This window comes from Micromesistius poutassou (genome assembly GCF_964030765.1).
Source record: "Micromesistius poutassou genome assembly, chromosome: 13".
In the NCBI taxonomy this organism is placed as follows: Eukaryota; Metazoa; Chordata; class Actinopteri; order Gadiformes; family Gadidae; genus Micromesistius; species Micromesistius poutassou.
In genome coordinates, this window is record NC_140283.1 from 5,246,495 (window position 1) to 5,268,606 (window position 22,112).

Consider the following 22,112-nt stretch of genomic DNA (forward strand, 5'->3'; position numbering starts at 1 on the left):
GTAACCCTTACTCTATTGCTGGGCTACAGCCTGTGTACAAACAGGGAGCGATAGAGTACAGAGAGAGTACCTACTGAGGTGAGAAACGGGCTGTGCCTGTTTTCTGTGTGTGTGTGTGTGTGTGTGTGTATGTGTGTGTGTGCGCGCCTGTGTCACTCTATCTCTTGGTCTCTGGTTTACAGTCAGGGTGTTATCACTGCTCTGATGATACCACCTGTGCTGTCATCAACGTCATCCCAACAGCCCCAGCAATCATAGGGCATGTCTCTTTTTGCCTGCAAGTTTTCTCATGCCGCGGAAGGTGTGTGTGTGTGTGTGTGTGGGGGGGGGGGAGGCTAGAGTTCACACCCAAATCTGTTATACGCTGGGAAGCCCCCTGATAAAGGCCAGGTTTGTCGGTTGAGTGTGAGAAAAGGAAGTGTGTGTGTGTGTGTGTGTGTGTGTGGAGTGTGTAATGGAGGAGACAGAAAGAAGTGAAGGTTGTTTGGGAAAGTCAAGGGTGGGTAAGAGTGAGAGATAGAGAGGGCAAAATACCATTGTTGGGGATAGCAAACCGGGATTATCAGCATTGATAATGGCCAGCTCTGTTTGAACTGCTGATAAGAAATAAACCCTTGTCTGTAACGGTATGATAATGCTATGATAAGGTGGAAAATCCACAATATTCTTTTCTGGAACTGTCACTCATTTTCAGTAGCTTGGACATGAAAACCAACAAATTGGCGAATAAGGAAATACTGATATTTGACTGATTTGAGTTTTACTTGTTTCCCCACAGGATGGCAGCATACCATCTTGCTTCCTATCAGGAGGAACTTACTGTTGTGGCTTTATTGTTCTCATGTTCAATGACTAACAAAAAATAATAAAAAGTAATTCATTAAATGTAAGAATATTGTTAACCCCACAAGCTAATAAATACAAGAAGGCTATCAAAAATGTATTGTTTTATTATAATTGTCATATGAACAGAAAAATGGATGTATATATCAAAACACTATGTATAAATAGAAGATCTACATGCGTAACTGTCTTCATTGACACTATGTGTGCAATATCCAGAATACAATTTCCTCTGTTCTACAGGGCAGCAACGCTGAGACTAGGAGGAGCCGACGCTATTGAGCTCCGACTGTGGGCAGAAACCAACAATTAAACAAACATTATCCATAGGAATCAGTAGAAAGAGTTTCAGCTTCAATAAGTCTCCACGGTGATTTGCATTGTGGCATGGCAAAGAGAGTTCCAGAAGCCAGTGTCTGGGGTCTGAATTGTCCAATACTCCATTTGTCCAAATCACCACTAATAGAAATGATAGGATTTCACATTTCTCCTATTTCAAACAGTGATCCTGTACGTAAAAAAAAAAATCCTTGCCGCACCTCTGCAAGAACTTCTTCATTAGCATCAGAAAAAGAGTTTCACTTGTTTGCAAGGACCGCAGACACAGTGCAACAGGGCGACGCACAAGAAGTAAGAGCTTAGGTTGAGGCTTCAGGTACAAACGCTCATCCGGAGTCCGTCTCTCTCCCCACTGGCCCCCGTCCTCAGAGCAGGCTGTCGCCTTTCAGTTCGCTGGGGGACGGAGGGATGCGTTCTCCCTGCTGGGTGAAGCCGGCGGATTGGCTGGGCTTGACCGCCCTGTCCTCGGCCCCGGGGCCCCGTTGGCGGGCGGGTAGCGTGGCGCAGCGGCTCTTGGCTCTGCTGCGCGGCTCCTGGGGCGGGGGGCCTCTCAGAGTGAACAGTTCAAAGGGGAGCTGGGCCCTGGGCGACTCGGGCCCGGCCGGGGACGAGTGGGCCGGCTGCACGGGGGTGTGGGAGCGCGGCGTGCGAGGCGGAGAAAAGGGGTCGGACGGCGGGACGGACACTCCGGAGCACAAGGGGACCAGAGGGATGTTGGAGGACATCTGCTGGAGCTTGGTGAGGCTGGTGGAGTGGCTCGGACGCGGCAAGCTGTAGGAGGCTGCGGAGCCTCTGGGGCGGGAAGGCAGGGTGGAGCATCGCGCCACGCCCCTGGAGCGGGCGTCTTGAGGCGGGGGGCCTTTGAGCGAGTAGAGCCCGGGGTCTGGTTCCGAGGCCCTGGTCGATACCGTTGCGCCCGAGAGGCTGTAGGACGAGCCTTGCTTGGGGGCTGGATGGGGGGGACCAGGGAGCTCAAAGAGATGAGGTGGCTGTGGTCTGGCTGAGTCCGAGAGGGGGAGCTCCACCTCCCGGCCCTTGCTTGAAGAAGGACCGTCGTCGTCATCATCTGCAGGGGAAAAAGTCACATCATTAGCGAGACAAGGTGCATTTAATTTACAGTCACATCATTGTAGGAGCTGACAAAGGAAGGTATAATGAGCTGTGACCTCTCACCTAACAAACCCAGTTGATCCATGAACATGTCGAGATCAATGGAAAAGTGCTGTTCCTCCTCCACCACCTTAGCCTCGTCCACCACTACCGCGGCCTCGTCCACCACCACCTTAGCCTCCTCCACCACCACCGCAGCCTCCTCCACCACCACCACCGCGGCCTCCTCCACCACCACCTTAGCCTCCTCCTCCACCACTACCTTAGCCTCCTCCACCACCACCAACGCGGCCTCCTCCACCACCACCTTAGCCTCCTCCTCCACCACTACCTTAGCCTCCTCCTCCACCACCAACGCGGCCTCCCCCACCACCACCACCGAGGCCTCCTCCACCACCACCACCGCAGCCTCCTCCACCACCACCGCAGCCTCCTCCGCCACCACCACCTTAGCCTCCTCCACCACCACCACCTTAGCCTCCTCCTCCACCACCAACGCGGCCTCCTCCACCACCACCACCGCAGCCTCCTCCACCACCACCACCGCAGCCTCCTCCACCACCAACGCGGCCTCCTCCTCCACCACCACCGAGGCCTCCTCCACCACCACTGTTTCCTCCGCCTTTTCTTCTGGCCTCCATTCTCCTCCTTCCTCCTCCTCTTTCTTCTCTGCTACATGCTCCTCCATCTCCTTTCGGCAGTGGACCTGATCGACTGGCGCGTCGTCTGCCTTCTCCTCTCCATGACCCTGGTCCGCTCTCTCTTCAGCCTCCCCTCCTGTTGCCATCTCAAGCTCAGGGTCCCTCCCACGCGTGGTCCCAGGGCCCCCCAGATCCACCTTGACGTCAAGTTCCACCTCCTTCTCCCCCTCTTGCTCCTTCTCCTCCTCTTTCTCCTTCTCCCCCTCTCCCCTTTCCTCCTCCTCTTTCCTCTCCTCTGTCTCCTCCCGCTGCTCCTCCTCCTCCTTCTCTTCTTCTTCCTCGTCTTCCTCGAGCGGGGCCTCCACCAAGATGTCGATGTTGGCGGGGCGCGCGGGCGCCGCCTCCGGTGGGGAGCGAGACTTGGCGGTGCCCTCCTCGTTGAGCAGGAACTCCATCAGCATCATGTTCTCCTTCTTCAGCTGCTCCCTCAGGGAGCGCGGCACGTCGGGGATCAGCCACGCCACCAGCATGCTGAGGAACATGGCCAGGTTCTGCAAGCACAACACCCAGTCAGGTCAAGTTTATTTTTAGAACCCTTTAAAAGAGCAACAGTTGACCAAAGTGCTGTACAAATCAACTATCTAGATATAAACACACAAATAACATAACGATTTAAAGAACAAAAAAAGGAAGTAGACAATAATAAAACTGGAGTTAAATATTTGAGTTTTTAGGAGGGGTTTGAAAATGGGCACTGAAGGGGCTAGCCTAACATGAAGCTGGTTATATGGGAGATACTGGGCTCCCAGGGGCTTTGATGGTAGTCATTTTAAAAGGGAAATGAATGGATCTTCATTTGAGCATTTTATTTCTAATAAGATTAGATTGTATGAAATATGAAATATTAAACTTTAAACTGATGAAGGACCCAGTTGATACGAGGTGCCATAATATGTGCACAGAGCTTTTTAGATTACTTGCATGAATATTAGGGGTGTGCATCTCTCCAATAAAAGACGATTCGATGCGTATCTCGATACATGGGGTACGATACGATTCAGGAACGATAAATTTTTAAAATGGAACGATTCGATTCAGTTCGATTCAGAAGGATTTCGATTAGATTCGATGTGGCACGGCTCAATTCGAGAGGGTATGATGCAATGGATTTCTTGTTGAAAGTAGACAATCATTTCACAAAATGAATTAACTTGTAAATGTGGCATTTCCTTCAAAAAGATTTATCAAAGACTAGGGAAGAAGTGTATGTGTTAGGGGTGTGCATTTCTCCAATAAAAGACGATTCGATGCGTATCTCGATACATGGGGTACGATACGATTCAGGAACGATACATTTTTAAAATGGAACGATTCGATTCAGTTCGATTCAGAAGATTTGCATCTTTTAAATCAAAATCGATTTTCCGATTAAAATCGGTTTTTGTTACACCCCTAATGAATATGTTACTTAATCTATTCCCTTCTGTCAAACTCAAGGAGTTGCCATTGACGATTCAGAACCAGGTTTTCGTCCTAAGGTCCCTTATTGGTTGAAGTGACCAATGAGTAACCTTCAGTAGGTGTTCTGTGGGGCGTACCTGGAAAAAGATGACGAAGGCCAGTCGCGCAGCCAGGACCGACCAGTACTGTTTGGAGAAGGTGTACGCATCATTCCCCCAAGGCGGGTCCCTGTAGTCCTTGTACCTGATTCACAGTGAAACAGTGGTATTCAAATACACTCTCATACAAACTTACCCCATGTGCTATGAAAGATCACTCTTTGCTTTACAAAATACTTCATGGTTAACTACTGGTTGCCTCACATTACACTTTTCACCAAAGATTTGATCTGAGATTTCACAAAAACGACCAAAAGTTGAGTTCATAGTTATCTGCCTGACACACTCCAAGAGGGATGGCCGATGCGGTTGTGTGGTAGTAAGCATACCTTTGCAAGTTCTGAAGATATAACTATTTGGTTTCCCTTTTCCCCAGTAGTCTGAACATTGTTACTGGATACCTGACCATCAGGCCAGTGATGAAGAGCTGCCTCTGACCTGCACATGGACACTCCGCTGATGAGTGTGGACGTGGGCGCGCTGCCTGCTGGGAAGTTGCTGATGTTGAAGTAGGCCAGCGAGTGCTCCGTGTAGCCGTGCATGGTGCCGTTGGCGCTGTACATGTACTGGTACAGCATGCGGGGAATGAACTCCGATGTGAAGGAGATGACGAACGCCTGCAATCCATACAGCAGGAAATGTATGAAACCGCAATACATTTGTAGATGGCTAAAGAGCTCTTAGCGTCAGGGTAGGGGTCTGCACTCTGCAGCACAGTATGGCAAGCCTCTCGACGTCAACACATTGGTTACACTTATTATATGTGTTAATATTAATGATGAATAAAATGAGCGGCCATTAGAACTGTGGCTGCTGCTAACTCAAATTTCTACAGTTCTCAACAATTAAGTTGAACCAAAATCTTTTTTTCTCCAATCTGCCATTCTCCTTTTAAGATGGCAATGATAACATTTGACGCCACAGGAATATAAAAAACACACAAAACAAGTGTGTGTTAATGCAGACACAAGCAAGCTGCACTACATGGTCAGATGCACTATAGGTGAACACAGCCGTAGTCTAGAAGCCAAAGGTCATGTACACACACACACACACACACACACACACACACACACACACACACACGTACAAACACACGCACATATGCACACACACACACACACACACACACACACACACACACACACACTTACATTTGTAATGACCGAGAACTTGCTGATTCCACAGAGTATGTTGTACCAAATCCCTGAAGATTGCACATGGAAGGAGACAAAGAGAGATAGGAAGGAGAGACAGTGTGTGTGTTTGTGTGTATGCGTGTGTGTGTGTGTGTGTGTGTGTGTGTGTGTGTGTGTGCATTGTGCGTGTGCATGTTTGTGTATGAATGTTTGATTTGGAGTAGAACATAGGAACAGGATAAGAAGAAGAAGAAGAAGAAGAGGAAGAAGGGGAAAAAGAAGAGGACAAGTTGAGCGAGGAAGAGCCCATTCCAAACAGAGGGGAGGTGGAACGCCCCCTAGTGACACGCAGAGGAAGAGCCCATTCCAAACAGAGGGGAGGTGGAACACCCCCTAGTGACACGCAGAGGAAGAGCCCATTCCAAACAGAGGGGAGGTGGAACGCCCCCTAGTGACACGCAGAGGGAGAGGTGGAGGCCGTACCTATGTCCTTACACCTCACTGCATCCGGCCGGCGGATCTCGGTCACGAATTTCGCCGCGTCCAGGCGGATCTCGATGACGTTGTTGAGCAGAGCGAAGGCAGGCGCCAGCGGGAAGGAGGCCACGAACAGAGACACGAAGCCGTACTGGATGACTGGAGAGAAGCACGGTGACAATGAACACACACACAGGAACAGGCACAAACACACACACACACACACACACACACACAACCACACCCATGCGGACACACAATACCACACACATACACTCACACACACACATGCCCAGGCACAAACACACACGCACACGCACACGCACACACACACACACACACACATACACACACACACACACACACACACACACACACAACCAATCACACCCATGTGGACACACACACATACACACACATATACAGACACACACCCACACACTTACAACAGTCATGCAGACACACACACTCACACACGCTGATGCTAATGCTGATGCAAAAAACACACACATACACACACACAGGCGCAGGCATTCCCACACACACGCACATACACACAGTCTGACAAATACACACACATGAGAGGGGGTTCTATATTGTGGCCTCTGGAGCCCTTTGAGACTCTAAAAGTGATTATGGGCAACATAAATGAAATCGACTAAACTTGATTTAAAACGTACAGATATACACAGCACACCGACCCAAACACAGAGTGAGGATGTTAGAACGGGGAGTGGAGACCCTGGTCAGCAGTGCGAGTGTAGCCTGGCAAGGGGTACTCACTCATCTCCATGTACTCTGGGCAGGTGCCCTCGAACGGCTCCAGGGTAAAGTCCTTGTCAAACTGCTGCTTGGGCCTGCGGGGCCCCTGCTCCTGGGCCTCGGCCCCGCACGCCGCTCTCTTCTTCCCCTTCTCCTCCTGCATGGTTCTGTAGATCTTCTTCAGCTTACTGCACACAGAGACCGAGAGGGAGGGAGAGAGAGAGTGAGGGACTCGTTGTTGATGTACTGCCACCGTATTCTTGGTAACTTTGTCTTTGTAAAATCAGTGACCAATCGTCGTCGAGGGATATACAGTATGTGAACCATGTATATAATGTATTTTTTTAATGTATACTTACGGTATGACGACCTCAAAGACGTTGTTCTGGATCAGCTGCTTCCCCAGCATGATCATGCTGAGCTGGATGCACAGCTCAATCAGACAGCCTGGCGGGGCACACTGCAACACACACACACACACACACAGGTGCGCGGTGTCATCACACACACCCCACAGGCGGGGAGGGAAACAGTAACACGTGGTCATCATAAGGGACCAGCCGCTCACCTCTTCCATGCGGTAGTCTCCAAAGATGTAAACATAGTCACCCGGACGGCCGGCAAACCTATAAGAACAAACGTAAACAGAGGGATTTAGACGGGATAGAGAGGGGGGATTAGGAAGACACCTGGGACAGGAAGAGGGAGGCCATGTCAGGTGAGTGACGCTGGTGTTGCATTCATATGTGATGTGTTGTTCATCAGGAGACACCTACCTGCCCTTGAAGAAGGCCACGTAGAATATAGGTGCGAAGGAATTCATGGACTTGAGGAAGAAGGACTTGAAGATCAGCCTCTCCTCAAACTCAGCCTCAGTCTTGGGGAGCTCTGAGGGAGGAAGGCAACCATGCAATCATTGATGTACCTATGTACTATTTATAGAATTAACCCTTCTGATTCCGATCAATGCTAAATCTGGTATTTCAGAGACAGCCTTCAAAGCAGCAAACTCTGCTGACAGATATTGGGCAGCACAGATTGTTAGGATTCTGGGTTCCAACCCCAATGTTCCCAGTCTCAGGCTCCCAATCTCTCTAGGCAAGATGCAACAAGCCCTACCTTCTCTGCTTAGGGATGTCAAAGTATCTGCTGAATCAATAAATGGTAAATAGTACAATTATACAGCTTCTAAAGTGATGGACCACAGAAATGAAGACACAGCAGCGAAGGTAAATAGAATCCACTCGTTCAATCAGCTTGGAAGAATAGAAGGAAATCCACAGAGCTGCAATGAGCTGAAATCCATGAGACATTAATTGACGGATTGAGTAATGGAACATGATATCCCGATGCCTAATGCCCACCCTGACAACCCTTAAAAACACCATCAGAGTTCAGTGACGTGTTTCTGTGGTCCATCACTTCACAGGAGGCCGTGACGGAGGATTAACACGGGCGTAGCTCACCTAGCTCGGTGAGCCAGACGGCGAAGGCTCCGTACACCTCCTCCAGCACCAGCACCACCAGCATGTTGAGCACGATGCCGGTGGTGGTGACCGTCATCCTCACGCTGGCCTTGGCCTCGGGGTCAGGGTTCATCGACCACACGGTCAGCATGCATATCCGATAGACGGCCACGCCAAAGACGGCTGAGAAGGTGACACCGATCTAATGACACACAAGCCACAGGCACGCACACAGTCGCACACAAAGACAAACACACGCCCCCCGCACACACACCCGCACACGCCCCGCACACACACACAAACACATTGAGTGGACACAGTCATGTGTATGGAACAATACCAGGATTTCCCGCCTCATTCAAAGTCGTGAGAAAAAGCAGAGTGAGCGATAAAGAGGAGAGAAGATGAGATGGAGAAAGAGAGAGAGACAGAGAGCTGGGACAGACACATGTAGAAAGGTGCCATTGAAAGGCTGTACCAGTAGAAGTAGGGTGGACACGTTGATGAGGTATCCTGACAGGTGATCCTCAATGTCCAAGGACTCTGGCTCTCTCTGGACACAGACACACACACACACACATATACACACACACACATATACACACACACACACACACACAAAGACGGACACACACACACACACACACACACACAGACAGCATAGTCGGTGATAATTACAATAGGCTTTATAACTTGGCCATGTGCATGTATGTTAGGTTTAATGGCCATAATGCTAAGCACATATGCGGGGGGTGAATACAGGGCAGGCTGGCCCAATGAGTGCACTGAAATCCCCTCCCCTTGCCTGCATCCTCCCCCCTCCCCTCTCACCAAAAGTAATCTGGGCTAATCTCAGCCAGGTAAGCAGCTTTGGACTCAACCACCTAGAGGTGGAAATCGAGGGGGGGTTTCATTTGATACGATGACATGAACATATGCCATCGTAGAGACACGCATGACTAATTCTTCAGTTATCTGGAGTCTAGACAAGGACAAAAAACCCACCTCAAAACATGGCCTTGACAGGTCGGTGTGTGTGTGTGTGTGTGTGTGTGTGTGTGTGTGTGTGCCTGCGTGCGTGTGCACGGGTGTACGTTTGGGCTTGTGTGAGTGGGCATGCGTGTGTGTCTGTTATCGCTCTCTCTCTCTCTCTCTCTCTCTCTCTCTCTCTCTCTCTCTCTCTCTCTGCAGTAGGATTAAATCGCCTAAACGTGACATGCTGTGCCACCCCAACTCCCCCTCACCCGTCCCCTGCCTTTAAAACATCCCTCTTGTCTGTGTGTTTGTCTATGAACATTGGACAGAGAGAGAGAGAGAGAGAGAGAGACAGAGAGAGAGACAAAGAGGGAGAGAGAAAGAGAGAGAGAGAAAGAGAAGGGGGGAGAGAGAGGGAGACAGAGTGAGAGAGAGGGAGAGAGAGAAATAGAGAGAGAGAGAGAGAGAGAGAGAGAGAGAGAGAGACAAAGAGTGAGCGAGAGAGGGGGAGAGAGAGAGAGAAAGCGTGCGAGAGAGGGAGAGAGAGAGAAAGAGACAAAGAGAGAGCGGGAGGGAGAGAGAGGGAGCGAGAGAGAGAGAGGGAGAGAGCGTGGGAGCGAGAGAGAGGGAGAGAGAGAGAGAGAGGGAGAGAGAGCGTGGGAGGGAGGGAGAGAGAGGGAGAGAGAGAGAGAGCGAGGGAGAGAGAGGGAGAGAGAGAGACAGAGGGAGAGAGAGTGGGAGGGAGAGAGAGGGAGAGAGAGAGAGGGAGAGAGAGTGGGAGGGAGAGAGAGGGAGAGAGAGAGAGGGAGAGAGAGGGAGAGAGAGAGACAGAGGGAGAGAGAGTGGGAGGGAGAGAGAGGGAGAGAGAGAGAGGGAGAGAGAGGGAGAGAGACAGAGGGAGAGAGAGAGAGGGAGAGAGGGGGGTAAAGTGGTACCTGGGTGGAGAGCATCTGGTCCCGCTCTCCGTCTGTGTTGTCCCCGGGCCGGGCGGCCTGCTGCCAGGTGGAGGTAGATGGATAACAGGGGGGGGGGTGGGTGGGGGTTAGAGAGAGGAGACAGCCGATACACTCTCCACCGGACTATCTGTCTATGTCATGAGTATTATGAGATGAATTGCAAACAAGGATTTCTTTCATTTCTTTCCTTCTTACATTCATTCAGCATTTTCTCCTTCTCCCTTTGTCATACCCCCCCCCCCCCACCCCGCCCCACACACACACAAAGACACATGCATGCATGGATCCACCACACACACACACACACACACACACACACACACACACACACATAAACACATGCATGCATGCATCCCTCACACACACACACACACACACACACACACAGACACACAAACACACATAAACAAATGCATGCATATGCACACACACAAACACATACGCAGACACGCACACACACACACACCCACACACCAAGTACCTTTTTCTTATTTTTTTCTCTGATCTTCTGTCTCTTCTCCTTTAATGCACTTTCATATTCAGGTCTTAATTCCTCCTGTAACAAAGAGTTACAGCGAGTTACCATGAGTTTTGAAATTCATACATACACTTTTGAAATTTAGTTTGTACAATAAAGTGTATCATAAAAAATGAATTCAATGAATAAAACAGTGTACAGTTCACCTGTACTATGCTGGTTGTTAAAGGCACTCCCTGTATCGTTTTTACATGCATCAATTGCCAATTTATGAAGATGTTGTAATTCAGCAGTAAATGTGACCTTCCCTGTTACGTAGAGAAGCCTGGGGCTGATTTCTCTCATATTTGAAATGGGAAAAAGGCGGATAATGTCATTTTTTCAGAATTTTTACATTTAATGTGCATTATTATATTATATTATTATGTTATGTATATTTATATTACATTATTCTAGCCACTCCCATTGTCTGTGGATTAATATGTTTATTAATGATGTAAAATAACATAAGTTTATGATTGTTGACTCTCAACCGACGAGTTTGCCCGCCAGTGCCCGCAATGCGTGAGCTCCAACTGGCTGCAGTTCGTTTACCGGCCAGAGGGGTCAGTAATGAGAAGGAATTTCTGATTCTTACTCGTAGTCCCTTTTAAATCCAATACATAGAAGGTCATCCCACATTTCCCCGATACCAATATCATGTTCCCACCTGAACTCGGTCCTGACGACAGCAAGAGAGGGGAGAAAGAAAGAGAAAAACATGACATTGCAGGACACTGTGTTTATGTTTGGGAAAGGGTGTGAGGGAGCTGGACTCCTCCCAGTCTGTGATCGTGTGGTGACCCTGGTGGCTGTAACCTATCAGCCAGCTCACTGCTCTAAGAAGCCCTCAATCCTATTAGAGTCATGGGCAGAAAGTGAAGTCATGCATGTGGGGCTAATTCCCCTGTATGTGCCGCGCGTCTGTGTGTGTGTGTGTGTGTGTGTGTGTGTGTGTGTGTGTGTGTGTGTGTGTGTGTGTGTGTGTGTGTGTGTGTGTGTGTGTGTGTGTGTGTGTGTGTGTGTGTGTGTGTGTGTGTGTGTCTGTTTGTGTGTGTGTGTGTGTGTGTGTGTGTGTGTGTGAGAGAGTGTGTCTCTGTGTGTGACTTTGGGTGTCTGACCTGGGACACAAGGTCAAGTACTTAACCTGACATCCTGGTACTAAAATAAATAGGAAATGCAGGTGCTGACCAAAATAGAAGAGATTCTGAACGATACAAGGGGATCATGTGTGTAAGTGTGTCAGGGGATCGGTGAACATGTGTCTGTAGATGTTTCACCTCCTCGTCCTCCAGGCTGGTCAGGTCCCAACTGTGTTTCAGACACATCTGACGCCTCTTCCAGTGCTCCAGGAAACACGCAGCTAGGCACACACGCACACACACACACACACACACACACACACACACACACACACATGCACACACACACACACACACACACACACACACACACACACACACACACACACACACACAGTCAATGAGAATTGATTTATATATATATATATATATATATATATATATATATATATATATAAGATTAGATATAAGATTAATAATCCTATAATGCTAATACTAATAATACAAATTAAAAATGAATAAAGCAATTTAGTAAAATAATAACACTGAGCGATCTACTGCTAATCATAAGCGGCTGAAATTGGTTCCAGGACAATTGGCATTGAAGAACACTCAAAGGATTTACAAAACCAGGGACAGCTAGGATTTCTGTATTTTTTGGCAGGTTGCAATAACGCACCACCACACATTTGTATTTCTGTAGTCCATGCGTATCAAATGGAGGTGAACAGGGTATACAGTGTATTTACCCCACAAGGACATGAAGATAGCAAAGAGGACGGTGGCCCCGTTGTCAAACAGGTACGATGCTTTGGCCAATGAGCACACGGAGCTCAGTCGCCAGTAGTCACACACTCCATCGCAGAGCGGGCACATGGTAATGTTCAGGTGGTCGTTGCATGTCTCCTGACTGAAACACACACACACACACACACACACACACACGCACACACACACACACACACACAAATTCTTCATAAATATGTGTTTTAGTAAAATATATAAAGGATAAAAAATGGTGTATGATATAAGATAACATAAGAGCAATACTGAGAGCGCATACATGTCTTTGCAAAATTACTCGAATGAATTACCTGGGCACGTTGGTGTCAACAGTTAAAATGCCGTACACAAACACTACGATTCCCAGTAGAGATGGAGGAATCAGAAGCTGAGTGTAGACTCCCAGCCAGGCAAAATACAACCCAATCTGCTCCCCAAAGTACTTCCTGTCAAAACAAAGAGCATCCACATCAGCCTGCTGGACATATTGACAGACACTGACATTGACAGTGAAGGGTGGCTTTTTGGTTGCTGTCCACGGTACCGTATCAGGTCCACAGGCTGGTACTTATGCATGACTCCATAGTTGGCCCATTCTTCATGCAGCAACTGAGGGAGAAGCCACGGAGATGCAACAGTTACACACCTCAACAACAACAACAACAACAACAACAACAACAACAACAACAACGTCTTCCACTGCTCAGTCTGGACTATAGATTTCACAAGCCAGGCGGGTTGTTGGAGATTTAGATTCTACATTTCACTTCTACATTTTCATTGATAACTCACACACATTGTTCAATCTCAAAATGTATTTCCTCAATGCGATCCCACTTTTGGTCTGAAATGTCTACATTGAGTATCTGCTCCTCATTTTCATGATCCAAAACCCACACCCAAAACACGCCCTTCAGGATAGAGGCTGTAGTACTTCTCATCAGAGGACTCGCCTGTCTTTCATTGCGTTGATCTTTCCTGCCTCTTCTCGTGAACGAGCCCTGAAACATGAAGAGTGTACCACTTACACAACTAGGCAGTCTGAGCTACATTGGACAAAGCTGGACAGTTTGGCTCCACATATCTATAGACTCTTTGACAAATGCACGGAGAAACCAAACTTTTGCCCATCAAAACACATGCAAACGACATCAAACTGTACAAATCAAGCACAGCTGATGAGTAAATTGCTACTTACGTCATGCAGAGGGAAGGCAGAGTCATAGACATCTCTGGCCAATAAGGAGGTGATGCCTGATGACAGTTATGATCACATAATTTTGACAGTTAACTTGTGGCATGTTAATAGTTTGCATTAAAAGAAACAGATCAGATCACCTGTAGACTATAAAATAAAACTAACCTACAGAAACGACTTAAACTTACCTGTTGTTTGGCAGGATTGTGTGGAAGTACGAGACATAATTTCTGCAACCTGGACACAAGGAGCATAAGTCATTATCATATTAATATAAATCCAATCCTGGGCTGAATTTAGAAGATATTTCACAAGGTAAAAAGGCCAGATTCTGCTGTTATGTATTAGACTCACTATCCGGCTGCGTGTAGAATTGCAGAACAATGTCTCTGTTGACTTGATGTCATACCTGGAGGAAAGTAAATACATGAAAAGATAAATAAATGTAGGGATAGTTGGTTTTAGAATGTCTATGTTTTAATGAGAGAAATTACTTGAATGTCCTAATGTAGTTAAAACGAACCTTCCCTAGTTAATCTAAATTATATTTACTACATGAAAATAATGCAGGGGTCCAGGAGGAGGTCAGAGTATTTTTTAAATACTAAATCTATCAGGGGGACAGATAGCCATTATAATAACATCAGATCATAGGTCAATACAAAATAAAAATTAATCCCTGGGTCCACTGTGTGTCAAATGGACTGTAGATGAAGATTATAGCACTTTTATAACACTGGATAATGCTTTACATTCAAAGTTCCTCACACGTTTAGATGTCTTCGGTTTATTGTCTCCACCACATCTTAAAAACCAGATCAAAATAACCTACATCTGCTCCCTACTCAAAGCATTTTATCTTAATGAATGGTGATGATGATGGTGTTTGAACTCACAGCTGGAGCTTCTCTCTGATAAACGGGTGTTTGAGGGTCTTAAAATGGACGCGCGTCTGAGCATCCTGCTGGTCGTCCATGTCAGACACATCTGGCTGCAGTGGCTGGGTGATTTTGGTCATCACAGAATCCCAAATACCAGCGATACCCGACCGTTCCCGCATCTCGCACTTCTGTCAAATCAAACGCAACGAACACAGCATTTCATACTTTGTTTTTCCCAAATACAATCAGCCCATCATTTACTGTCAGTCAATATACAAAACAACCTGCTTTTCAAAACATGTGTAATTTCAACTGAATATGTATGTAATATCTTGATATTGTATTGGTTTGACTTAGTTTGGGGGTTCATGTGTGTGTTTTTGTGTGTGCATGTGTGCAGGTTCATGTGTGTGTGTGTGTGTGTGTGTATGTGTGCATGTGTGCAGGTTCATGGTGTGTTTGTGTATGTGTATGTGTGTGGGCAAACTGCTGACCTTTTTCACAGCCACCTTGATCTTCTGCAGCTCCGCCTCTCTGCTGAGGATCTTCCACGGGATGTGAAGACGGACAAACGCAACACCGTGTAATGACGTCTACATGGAACACAGAGCACAGGTGACCCTTAACACCGTGCAATGACGTCTACATGAAAACCATATACTGCCATTTCATCAAAATAACAACGTTAACATTCCATTTAACAAATAAATGACCTAATGTTAGTTTCTGGCTGTCAAAATATACAGAACATAACAGATTGTATTTAGTATCCACCGATGTATATATTTTGTCTATAGCACACATGTTTTGTATAGCACTACGAGTAATACCACACACACCCGCTTCAATTAGAATCGATCTGTCAATTAGAATCTGTGTACTGTTACACACACAGAGACACACACACAGACACACACACTTGGATGTGTTGGACAGTGTGAGTCCATGGTGTTGAAGTCACAACACTTTAGAGAATCCTAAAGGTGAAGAGTGCGGTCAGCTTAGTTAGGATGTCCCTTCATAAGCAAGATATGTCACACAGTGTTGCCTCTAGCATAGTCACACGGAGTAGATGTACCAAATATTAAGCTACCCCCGTTGAACAACATGGTCGGAGCTGAACGCCCCCCCAACGCACCTGTTTATCACGTTCTATGACTAATCCAGCCTCCTGCAGTCCACTTTCAAACTCTGCCCGCATCACAGCCTTCTCCTCTTCCGTCAGTTTTGACTCCTCCCCCTCGACCGCTGCTTGCCCCGCCTCCCCGAGCTCCTCTGAGCCCTGGCACCCGGACACGGACGCGGCTATGCTGCCATTGGACACGATTGAAAGGCGTGGCTTTGAGCCCCGCCTCTTTTTGTACTTGTAGCAGAGAACGTAGTCCACTTTCTTGCGACCATCGGCGAAATAGAGCCCAGGGCCCAGCTCTATGCCAGACTCCTAGAAACACAAACACACAGACAGCACACCGGTTATGCTCAGGATTGAGCTCAGGATTGATGTGTGTGTATGTGAGCTCTACGAGCGCTACTATCTCTCTCTGTGGCGGTAGTTACACGTGCGTGGTGGGATGTGATCAGTGAGTTGAATGGGAGAACACATGATGGGATAGTGACGCCTTGTGCTCTCCCTTCCGTTGTTGCCAGGGGATCGTACCGGGGGAGGGGGCTCATCATCCACGTCTTCGTCACCGAGCCCAGAAGGAGTCCCGTTGGCGGCGTCCTGCCCCAGCCCAGACAGCGAGCAGGCCAGGGAAAACAGCCTCTCTGAGCGGGCGGCTGGCGGATCACCCATGGTGTTGGTGGCTGTTCCGTTCCATCCCTCTGGAAGAAGAGCAGGGGAGCAGGGCGATATGAGTAGCAGTCCAAAGGGAAGACGCAGAAGGAACAGGATCAGTCGAGCCCCTATTGTGGTGTGGGTATCCTTGTAGTATTGCTAGAGTTAGCCACCACAGCTCTGCAGTCTCACACCACACAATGGAGATGACTTTGTGCTAGGCCTGGGCAATAAAACAATAAATGATCGTATCGTGATAGACTTTTGATCAATATCAATATAAAACATTATAATATAAACAATTTATATGGATAAGAGACTGGACCACGGAAATCTAGCAGCTGGGTTTGTTACACAAACACGGTTCCATACTTATTTACAATATTTTAGTATTTTTCATTGTTGTATCGACATTGGAGTATTTATCAATGAAGAACAGTGGAAGGTCATATTAAGTGTTAAACAGAAGTGTTTAAATCCAGCATGGTAATTCCTAGTCTTTTTAGGTCATTCAAATTATCAGTAGTTATCGATATCGATCAATATGATCAAGTTATATTGTGATATGTCTCAGCCATATCGCCCAGGCCTTGTGCATAGAATAATAGAATATCTCATAACCTCCTTTAAGGGGGATACCTTAACACTATTCCTTATTTGGCAGACAATGAGAACACATTCGAAAGCACAACCACACTTGTGTAGTCCAGTCTCTGTTTAACATAGTTCTCCACAGTATTTCCCTGAATATATTGAATGTGGTCATAACAACGTTTTTCAATACAAATAATTAATAATACAAAACTTTAACTGATTTAAATTTGTGATTAGGTTTTGAATCTGTTAAAATGTTCACATTATACTTGCATATTCTATGCAAATATCCAAATGTTTTAAGTATTATTTTCACGAGGCATTAGGCGGAAGACGCCATTACATGTTACAAATAGTATGAATTTATCATTATTACGTTAACAATTAATAGTTACGTATCAAAATAAATTCTGACCATATTAATCATCGCTCCAATATTTGCTGTTTAAATAACCACAGGTGGTGATAATCACGGCACGGCAAACACACACACAGCAACACTCATCATCCATAAATAGCAAACCCATATCCCCTAACACATCAACACTAATCCTGTTCACCACGTGTGTTGTGGGCAAACAAACAGGCAAAATGGAGAGGGTTGAATGTGGAGCCCTCTAACCAAAGCACTCCGAGTTGTTAACACATTTCAAAAACGTTATTAAAACGTTATTATAACGTAACAATGGATTTGTTTGAGCACATACTCATTTAGTAAGCGTTATTTAAAGGAAGATTTAAATGCTCTTGTTTGCCTGAACGTATGACAGCCAGCTTGCTTGGCTAGCTTGGCAATGTGACTTTCAAAGACATACAGTGTATGTGTGTGTTACTGTATGTGTGTTTATGTGTGTGTGTTTATGTGTGTGTTTATTTGTGTGTGTGCTTGTGTGTGTGTGTGTGTGTGTGTGTGTGTGTGTGTGTGTGTGTGTGTGTGTGTGTGTGTGTGTGTGTGTGTGTGTGTGTGTGTGTGTGTGTGTGTCAATAACTGTAACAACAACTATTCTGTCACTGCTTATTCTGATTCAGTCATTCCAATGGAAGCTGGAGCAGGCATCTCCCTGAAGCTTAATGTAGATAACCACCCACTGTGCACAGAGCGGTAGAGAGAGCGGTAGAGCAAACTTGTCAGGTAAAGACGTTAAAGTAGGCCTGCCGCGGGCAGGGGTCAGCAGCTTTCTGACAGTACCTACTGGGCCAAAGGCCAGAGGGAAAAGACTGGACCAGATTACATATCGCTAATTGCAATAACTTCTCCAACCATGTGAAACTGGCCATTCAACACGTAGGCTATACACACTCATTTTTTGGGTTCGATTTTCAAGAATATTTTGACTTCCAAAATGGATATTTGGATACTTGTCTTAGTTAGTTGCGTCTTAGACTGTGCAGCTCAGATATTGGCTTTTAATGTAGATGACAGCAGCAACATGCAGTATAATTTTAAAATTAAAATCATTAATACGTAGGCCTATGCCTGAATCGTAAATAGTTTCAATCAGACAAATCAAAATATTTATAAAATTATATTTTGTTCTCCTCTTTCAACAGTTTGTTATGTCCATTAATGCATGCGTTATAAACACACGTTGGCGCAACACAGCAGATGATCGGATGACCAACAACTCCAAAGCACCCAGCCCCGCGGCAGACGGTGCAGGCGCAGGCGGATTAAACAATACCACATTACACTACTTTGAACGCTGCAGCGCATCATTGTTTCGTTCCTAGTCGACAAACTCAGACAATAGTGGACAAGTTTGACTTACCAAAGCCCGTCGATAATCTTTTCATCGCAATTTGAAAAGAAAAAGATGCGCAAAGCGCACAAGCGAATACATGGGTAACAATCCGTTCGCGCTCCCGGCCGAGGCTTAACGTGCGCGCGGGCACGGCGCGGCTAATTCCCTGGACGGCCCTACGACACGTCAGGTAGGTCACGTGGGTGCTGCCGGGTAGAATTCATGCACGAAAAATAGTAGCCGTGCGACGTTCGGGAGTGTTTAACACACGGGAGGAAAGCCTTACAGGAACCTCGACTCACCAGTGAGTAGTGTTCACCCTATACTGGGTGTTAATTACATGAAAAAAAAAAATCGGTAGAGAGATAACCAATGCAGATTAAATCCCACACACCTCTCTGTAGGGGTTGGAGTCGCATCTCATCCCGTCCAGGTGCGTCTCACTCAGTGTGTGTAGAGGCTCAGGGTGCCGTTGCCACAGAGGAGTTGAGCGCCTCAGTCCTCTGGGGGGAGCAGCACACACGCTCCTACTGCACCACGGCCGCCCAGCCAGGGGAGTACACGGACCTGATGTGACACCTCCCCATTAAACAACTGTTGTATCTCTCTCTCTCTCTCTCTCTCTCGCTCTCTCTCTCTCGCTCTCTGTCTGTTCATCCTTTTTCTATATATCTATCTGTCCATCTATTTATCTATATATCCATATTTGCTTCCATCAATCCATCTATGGTGAACAGAAGGAGGCTGTGCCGCATTACTTACTCCTCACAGTTCGGTTGAGGACACATGCGTCTAGGGAGCTGTAGAAAGAATAGAAGAGACAAGAGGACACATAATCTAATTATTATAATATTGTTATTTCAACAACAACAAGCTTGGCAGTAATTGGAGTGACATTATCATAACCTCCGTCTTGTGTAAGACTGACGCCAGCCCTGGTCTGAGGGGCCCTCTGGTGGCCGTGTGTGACACTGCATTTTTGCATTTTTTTAACTCAAAGTTCTAGCGAGCCAGAGAGGGAGGATGTGAGCCGAGGATGAAATACCAGCATTCAGCTGGAGAAAAACGCTAGTATATACAATAAACCACTTGTAAGGCTTATTCATTCCTCCAAAACGTTCCACAAGGCTTCAATTCCTCTGCATTCTCTGCGCATTCTCATGCTGGAGGGCAGTTAGGGTCAGCTGGAAGATCCGCCGGAAGATCCACCGGGCGTGGGGAATTAAGGAGCAGGGTCATGGGAAGGATCCCGTTAATCTTCAATCTCCAACATGCGTGACACTGAATGATACACCTGACCCACTCCCAATACTCGGAAAAGTTGTGAGGATTTCCTGGCTCAATCGGCTCACAGAGGAAGAGGTCATTGCCACCCTGCCTAATATGCTTCACGCGATTACAAGAGATCGGCGGGGATGTCGGCAAACATGAAACCCATACCTAGGGTTGCCAACTCCCAGAGTTTCAAATAAGGGACACCTCTTGGCCGCGTGCCAAACTCCCATTTTTGGGTCTAACCTCCCAATTTCAGGTTTAAATTTTGTGTCAAACCCCCAAAGTGTGCGGTTATGGTTAGGGTATAGACTACATGAGAAACAAATTATCATTCAATAACTTATTTTTTCAAAATGTGCAAAATAACTGATTCTCAGGTTAGCCTCTGGAGTTGCTTGACGAACAAGGAACTGTGTCAGGGCTCCCTGGCTTCTCCTCTGCTTCTCGTTTTTCTTGTGGTTTTCACCAGCAGCATGTTGCTTAACGTCATTTACTCCTCCGTGACTAATTGAAAATAGTCGGTACCAGGTACAGTGTCTTGCTTCTTATTGCTTGTGTGTGTGGCCGTGGGAGGTGCGCACGCAGTCCGCAAGTGAGCGAGTGACTGAGAATCACCATAACGAGCTGTCATTCTTCCACGACCCCAAAATACGGAAGGGAGGGGGGGGTCAAGGAGAACCAGTGGCACTATGAACAGAGAGTTCATTAAGAGAAACATCCAGGCCTGATGCCTCTGAAGCTCCTGCTCTGTCTCTTAGCGGCGAGAACTCGGTCCAACCCGGTCAACCAGCGATAACCAACCCCTCCTACTGTTGGCACTGAAAGGGAGATTTACTCGCCAGCTTCCAGTCCACGGTGGAATTCCAACAGAGCTTCTCCTAGCAGCAAGCAGCATGCTGCCAAAAACCCTCACAGCAGCAAGCTGCCAAAACTACCAACACTCAAGATAGTCACGCTATACTTGGTTCACCCGCTCACTCAGTTACCTGGAAGCTCCCACCTCTGACAGCTCCTCTCCACTCCCACTGGAGAGCACGCTGTCCTGCCACTTGATGGTGCCACTGAGCATTGTGTCCATGGAAGGGAACCCTCATTCTGGCCACTGGTTCGTCCTACACTTCAATAAATGAAAATGTGTGCAGAGGAATGAAAGGACAGCAGAATGTCCTGAAGCCTTTGACAAGGAGACCCTTGAGACTGAGCAGATGGGGAGGAAGGGAACCTTCAGGGTGGAGGGGAATCAACCACACATTCAATTCCCAAACAGTGACCTTACCTTGTGTCATCTTGCCTTCTCACAGTCTTGCTTTCCCTGCAGTGGTGGGACTCAATGTTTTTTTCCCGTTACTGCTTTAAGTCCATGAACAAGAACCATGTGCCAAGTACAGGAAGGTGAATGCAGCTACATCCACAGATGCTTTTCCCTTGCCATACATGCAAGAAATATTGTATCCGTTGGCTGGAGTTGGGGTGTTCACTACCTTGGACCTCCATGGTGGATACTGGCAAGTCCAAATGGATAAAGACAGCCAAGGAAAAACTGCCTTTGTCTGTTGGTTTGGCCTGTACCAGTTCAAGGTAATGCCATTCAGATTTAAGAATGCCCCAGCTACTTTCCAACGGCTGATGTGGCTAGTCCTTGAGGACCTACGGAGAAAAAATGTTTTTGTGTATTTGGATGACATTAACGTCTATTCTGCTGCATTTAGCTATAGCCTTTAAGGCCCTGAAACAACATCTGGTATCCCAACCAATCCTGGGTCATCCTGATTTCAACCTCCCATTCATCGTTTTCCCTGTGCCAGTGACGTCGGCTTATAGGGGGCCGTCTTGGCACAACAGATATAGTAGAAATTTGTTAAGCAATATGCAATCAACATCTTGCCCAGTATGCTATATTAATTAAATGAGTGTGGAGAAACACTGAGCAACCAAG

General features: G+C 47.0%; 1 protein-coding gene across 1 annotated transcript; it reads right to left on the reverse strand.

Annotated features, from left to right (window-relative positions):
• Positions 1 to 1,547: 1,547 nt before the first annotated feature.
• Positions 1,548 to 21,245, reverse strand: ano2a (anoctamin 2a; the record flags this gene model as incomplete). The annotated part of the gene is made up of 30 exons (XM_084477836.1): positions 1,548 to 2,248; positions 2,349 to 2,355; positions 3,236 to 3,484; positions 4,532 to 4,637; positions 4,991 to 5,169; positions 5,707 to 5,759; positions 6,175 to 6,327; positions 6,952 to 7,118; positions 7,290 to 7,390; positions 7,499 to 7,556; positions 7,707 to 7,818; positions 8,397 to 8,598; positions 8,875 to 8,949; positions 10,307 to 10,363; positions 10,809 to 10,883; positions 11,515 to 11,526; positions 12,125 to 12,207; positions 12,676 to 12,836; positions 13,021 to 13,155; positions 13,254 to 13,318; positions 13,663 to 13,710; positions 13,908 to 13,963; positions 14,096 to 14,144; positions 14,262 to 14,316; positions 14,804 to 14,976; positions 15,283 to 15,381; positions 15,927 to 16,229; positions 16,446 to 16,612; positions 19,664 to 19,701; positions 21,163 to 21,245. The coding sequence occupies 30 exons, from the start codon at positions 21,243 to 21,245 to the stop codon at positions 1,548 to 1,550; spliced, it is 3,822 nt and encodes a 1,273-aa protein (XP_084333962.1).
• Positions 21,246 to 22,112: the final 867 nt, after the last annotated feature.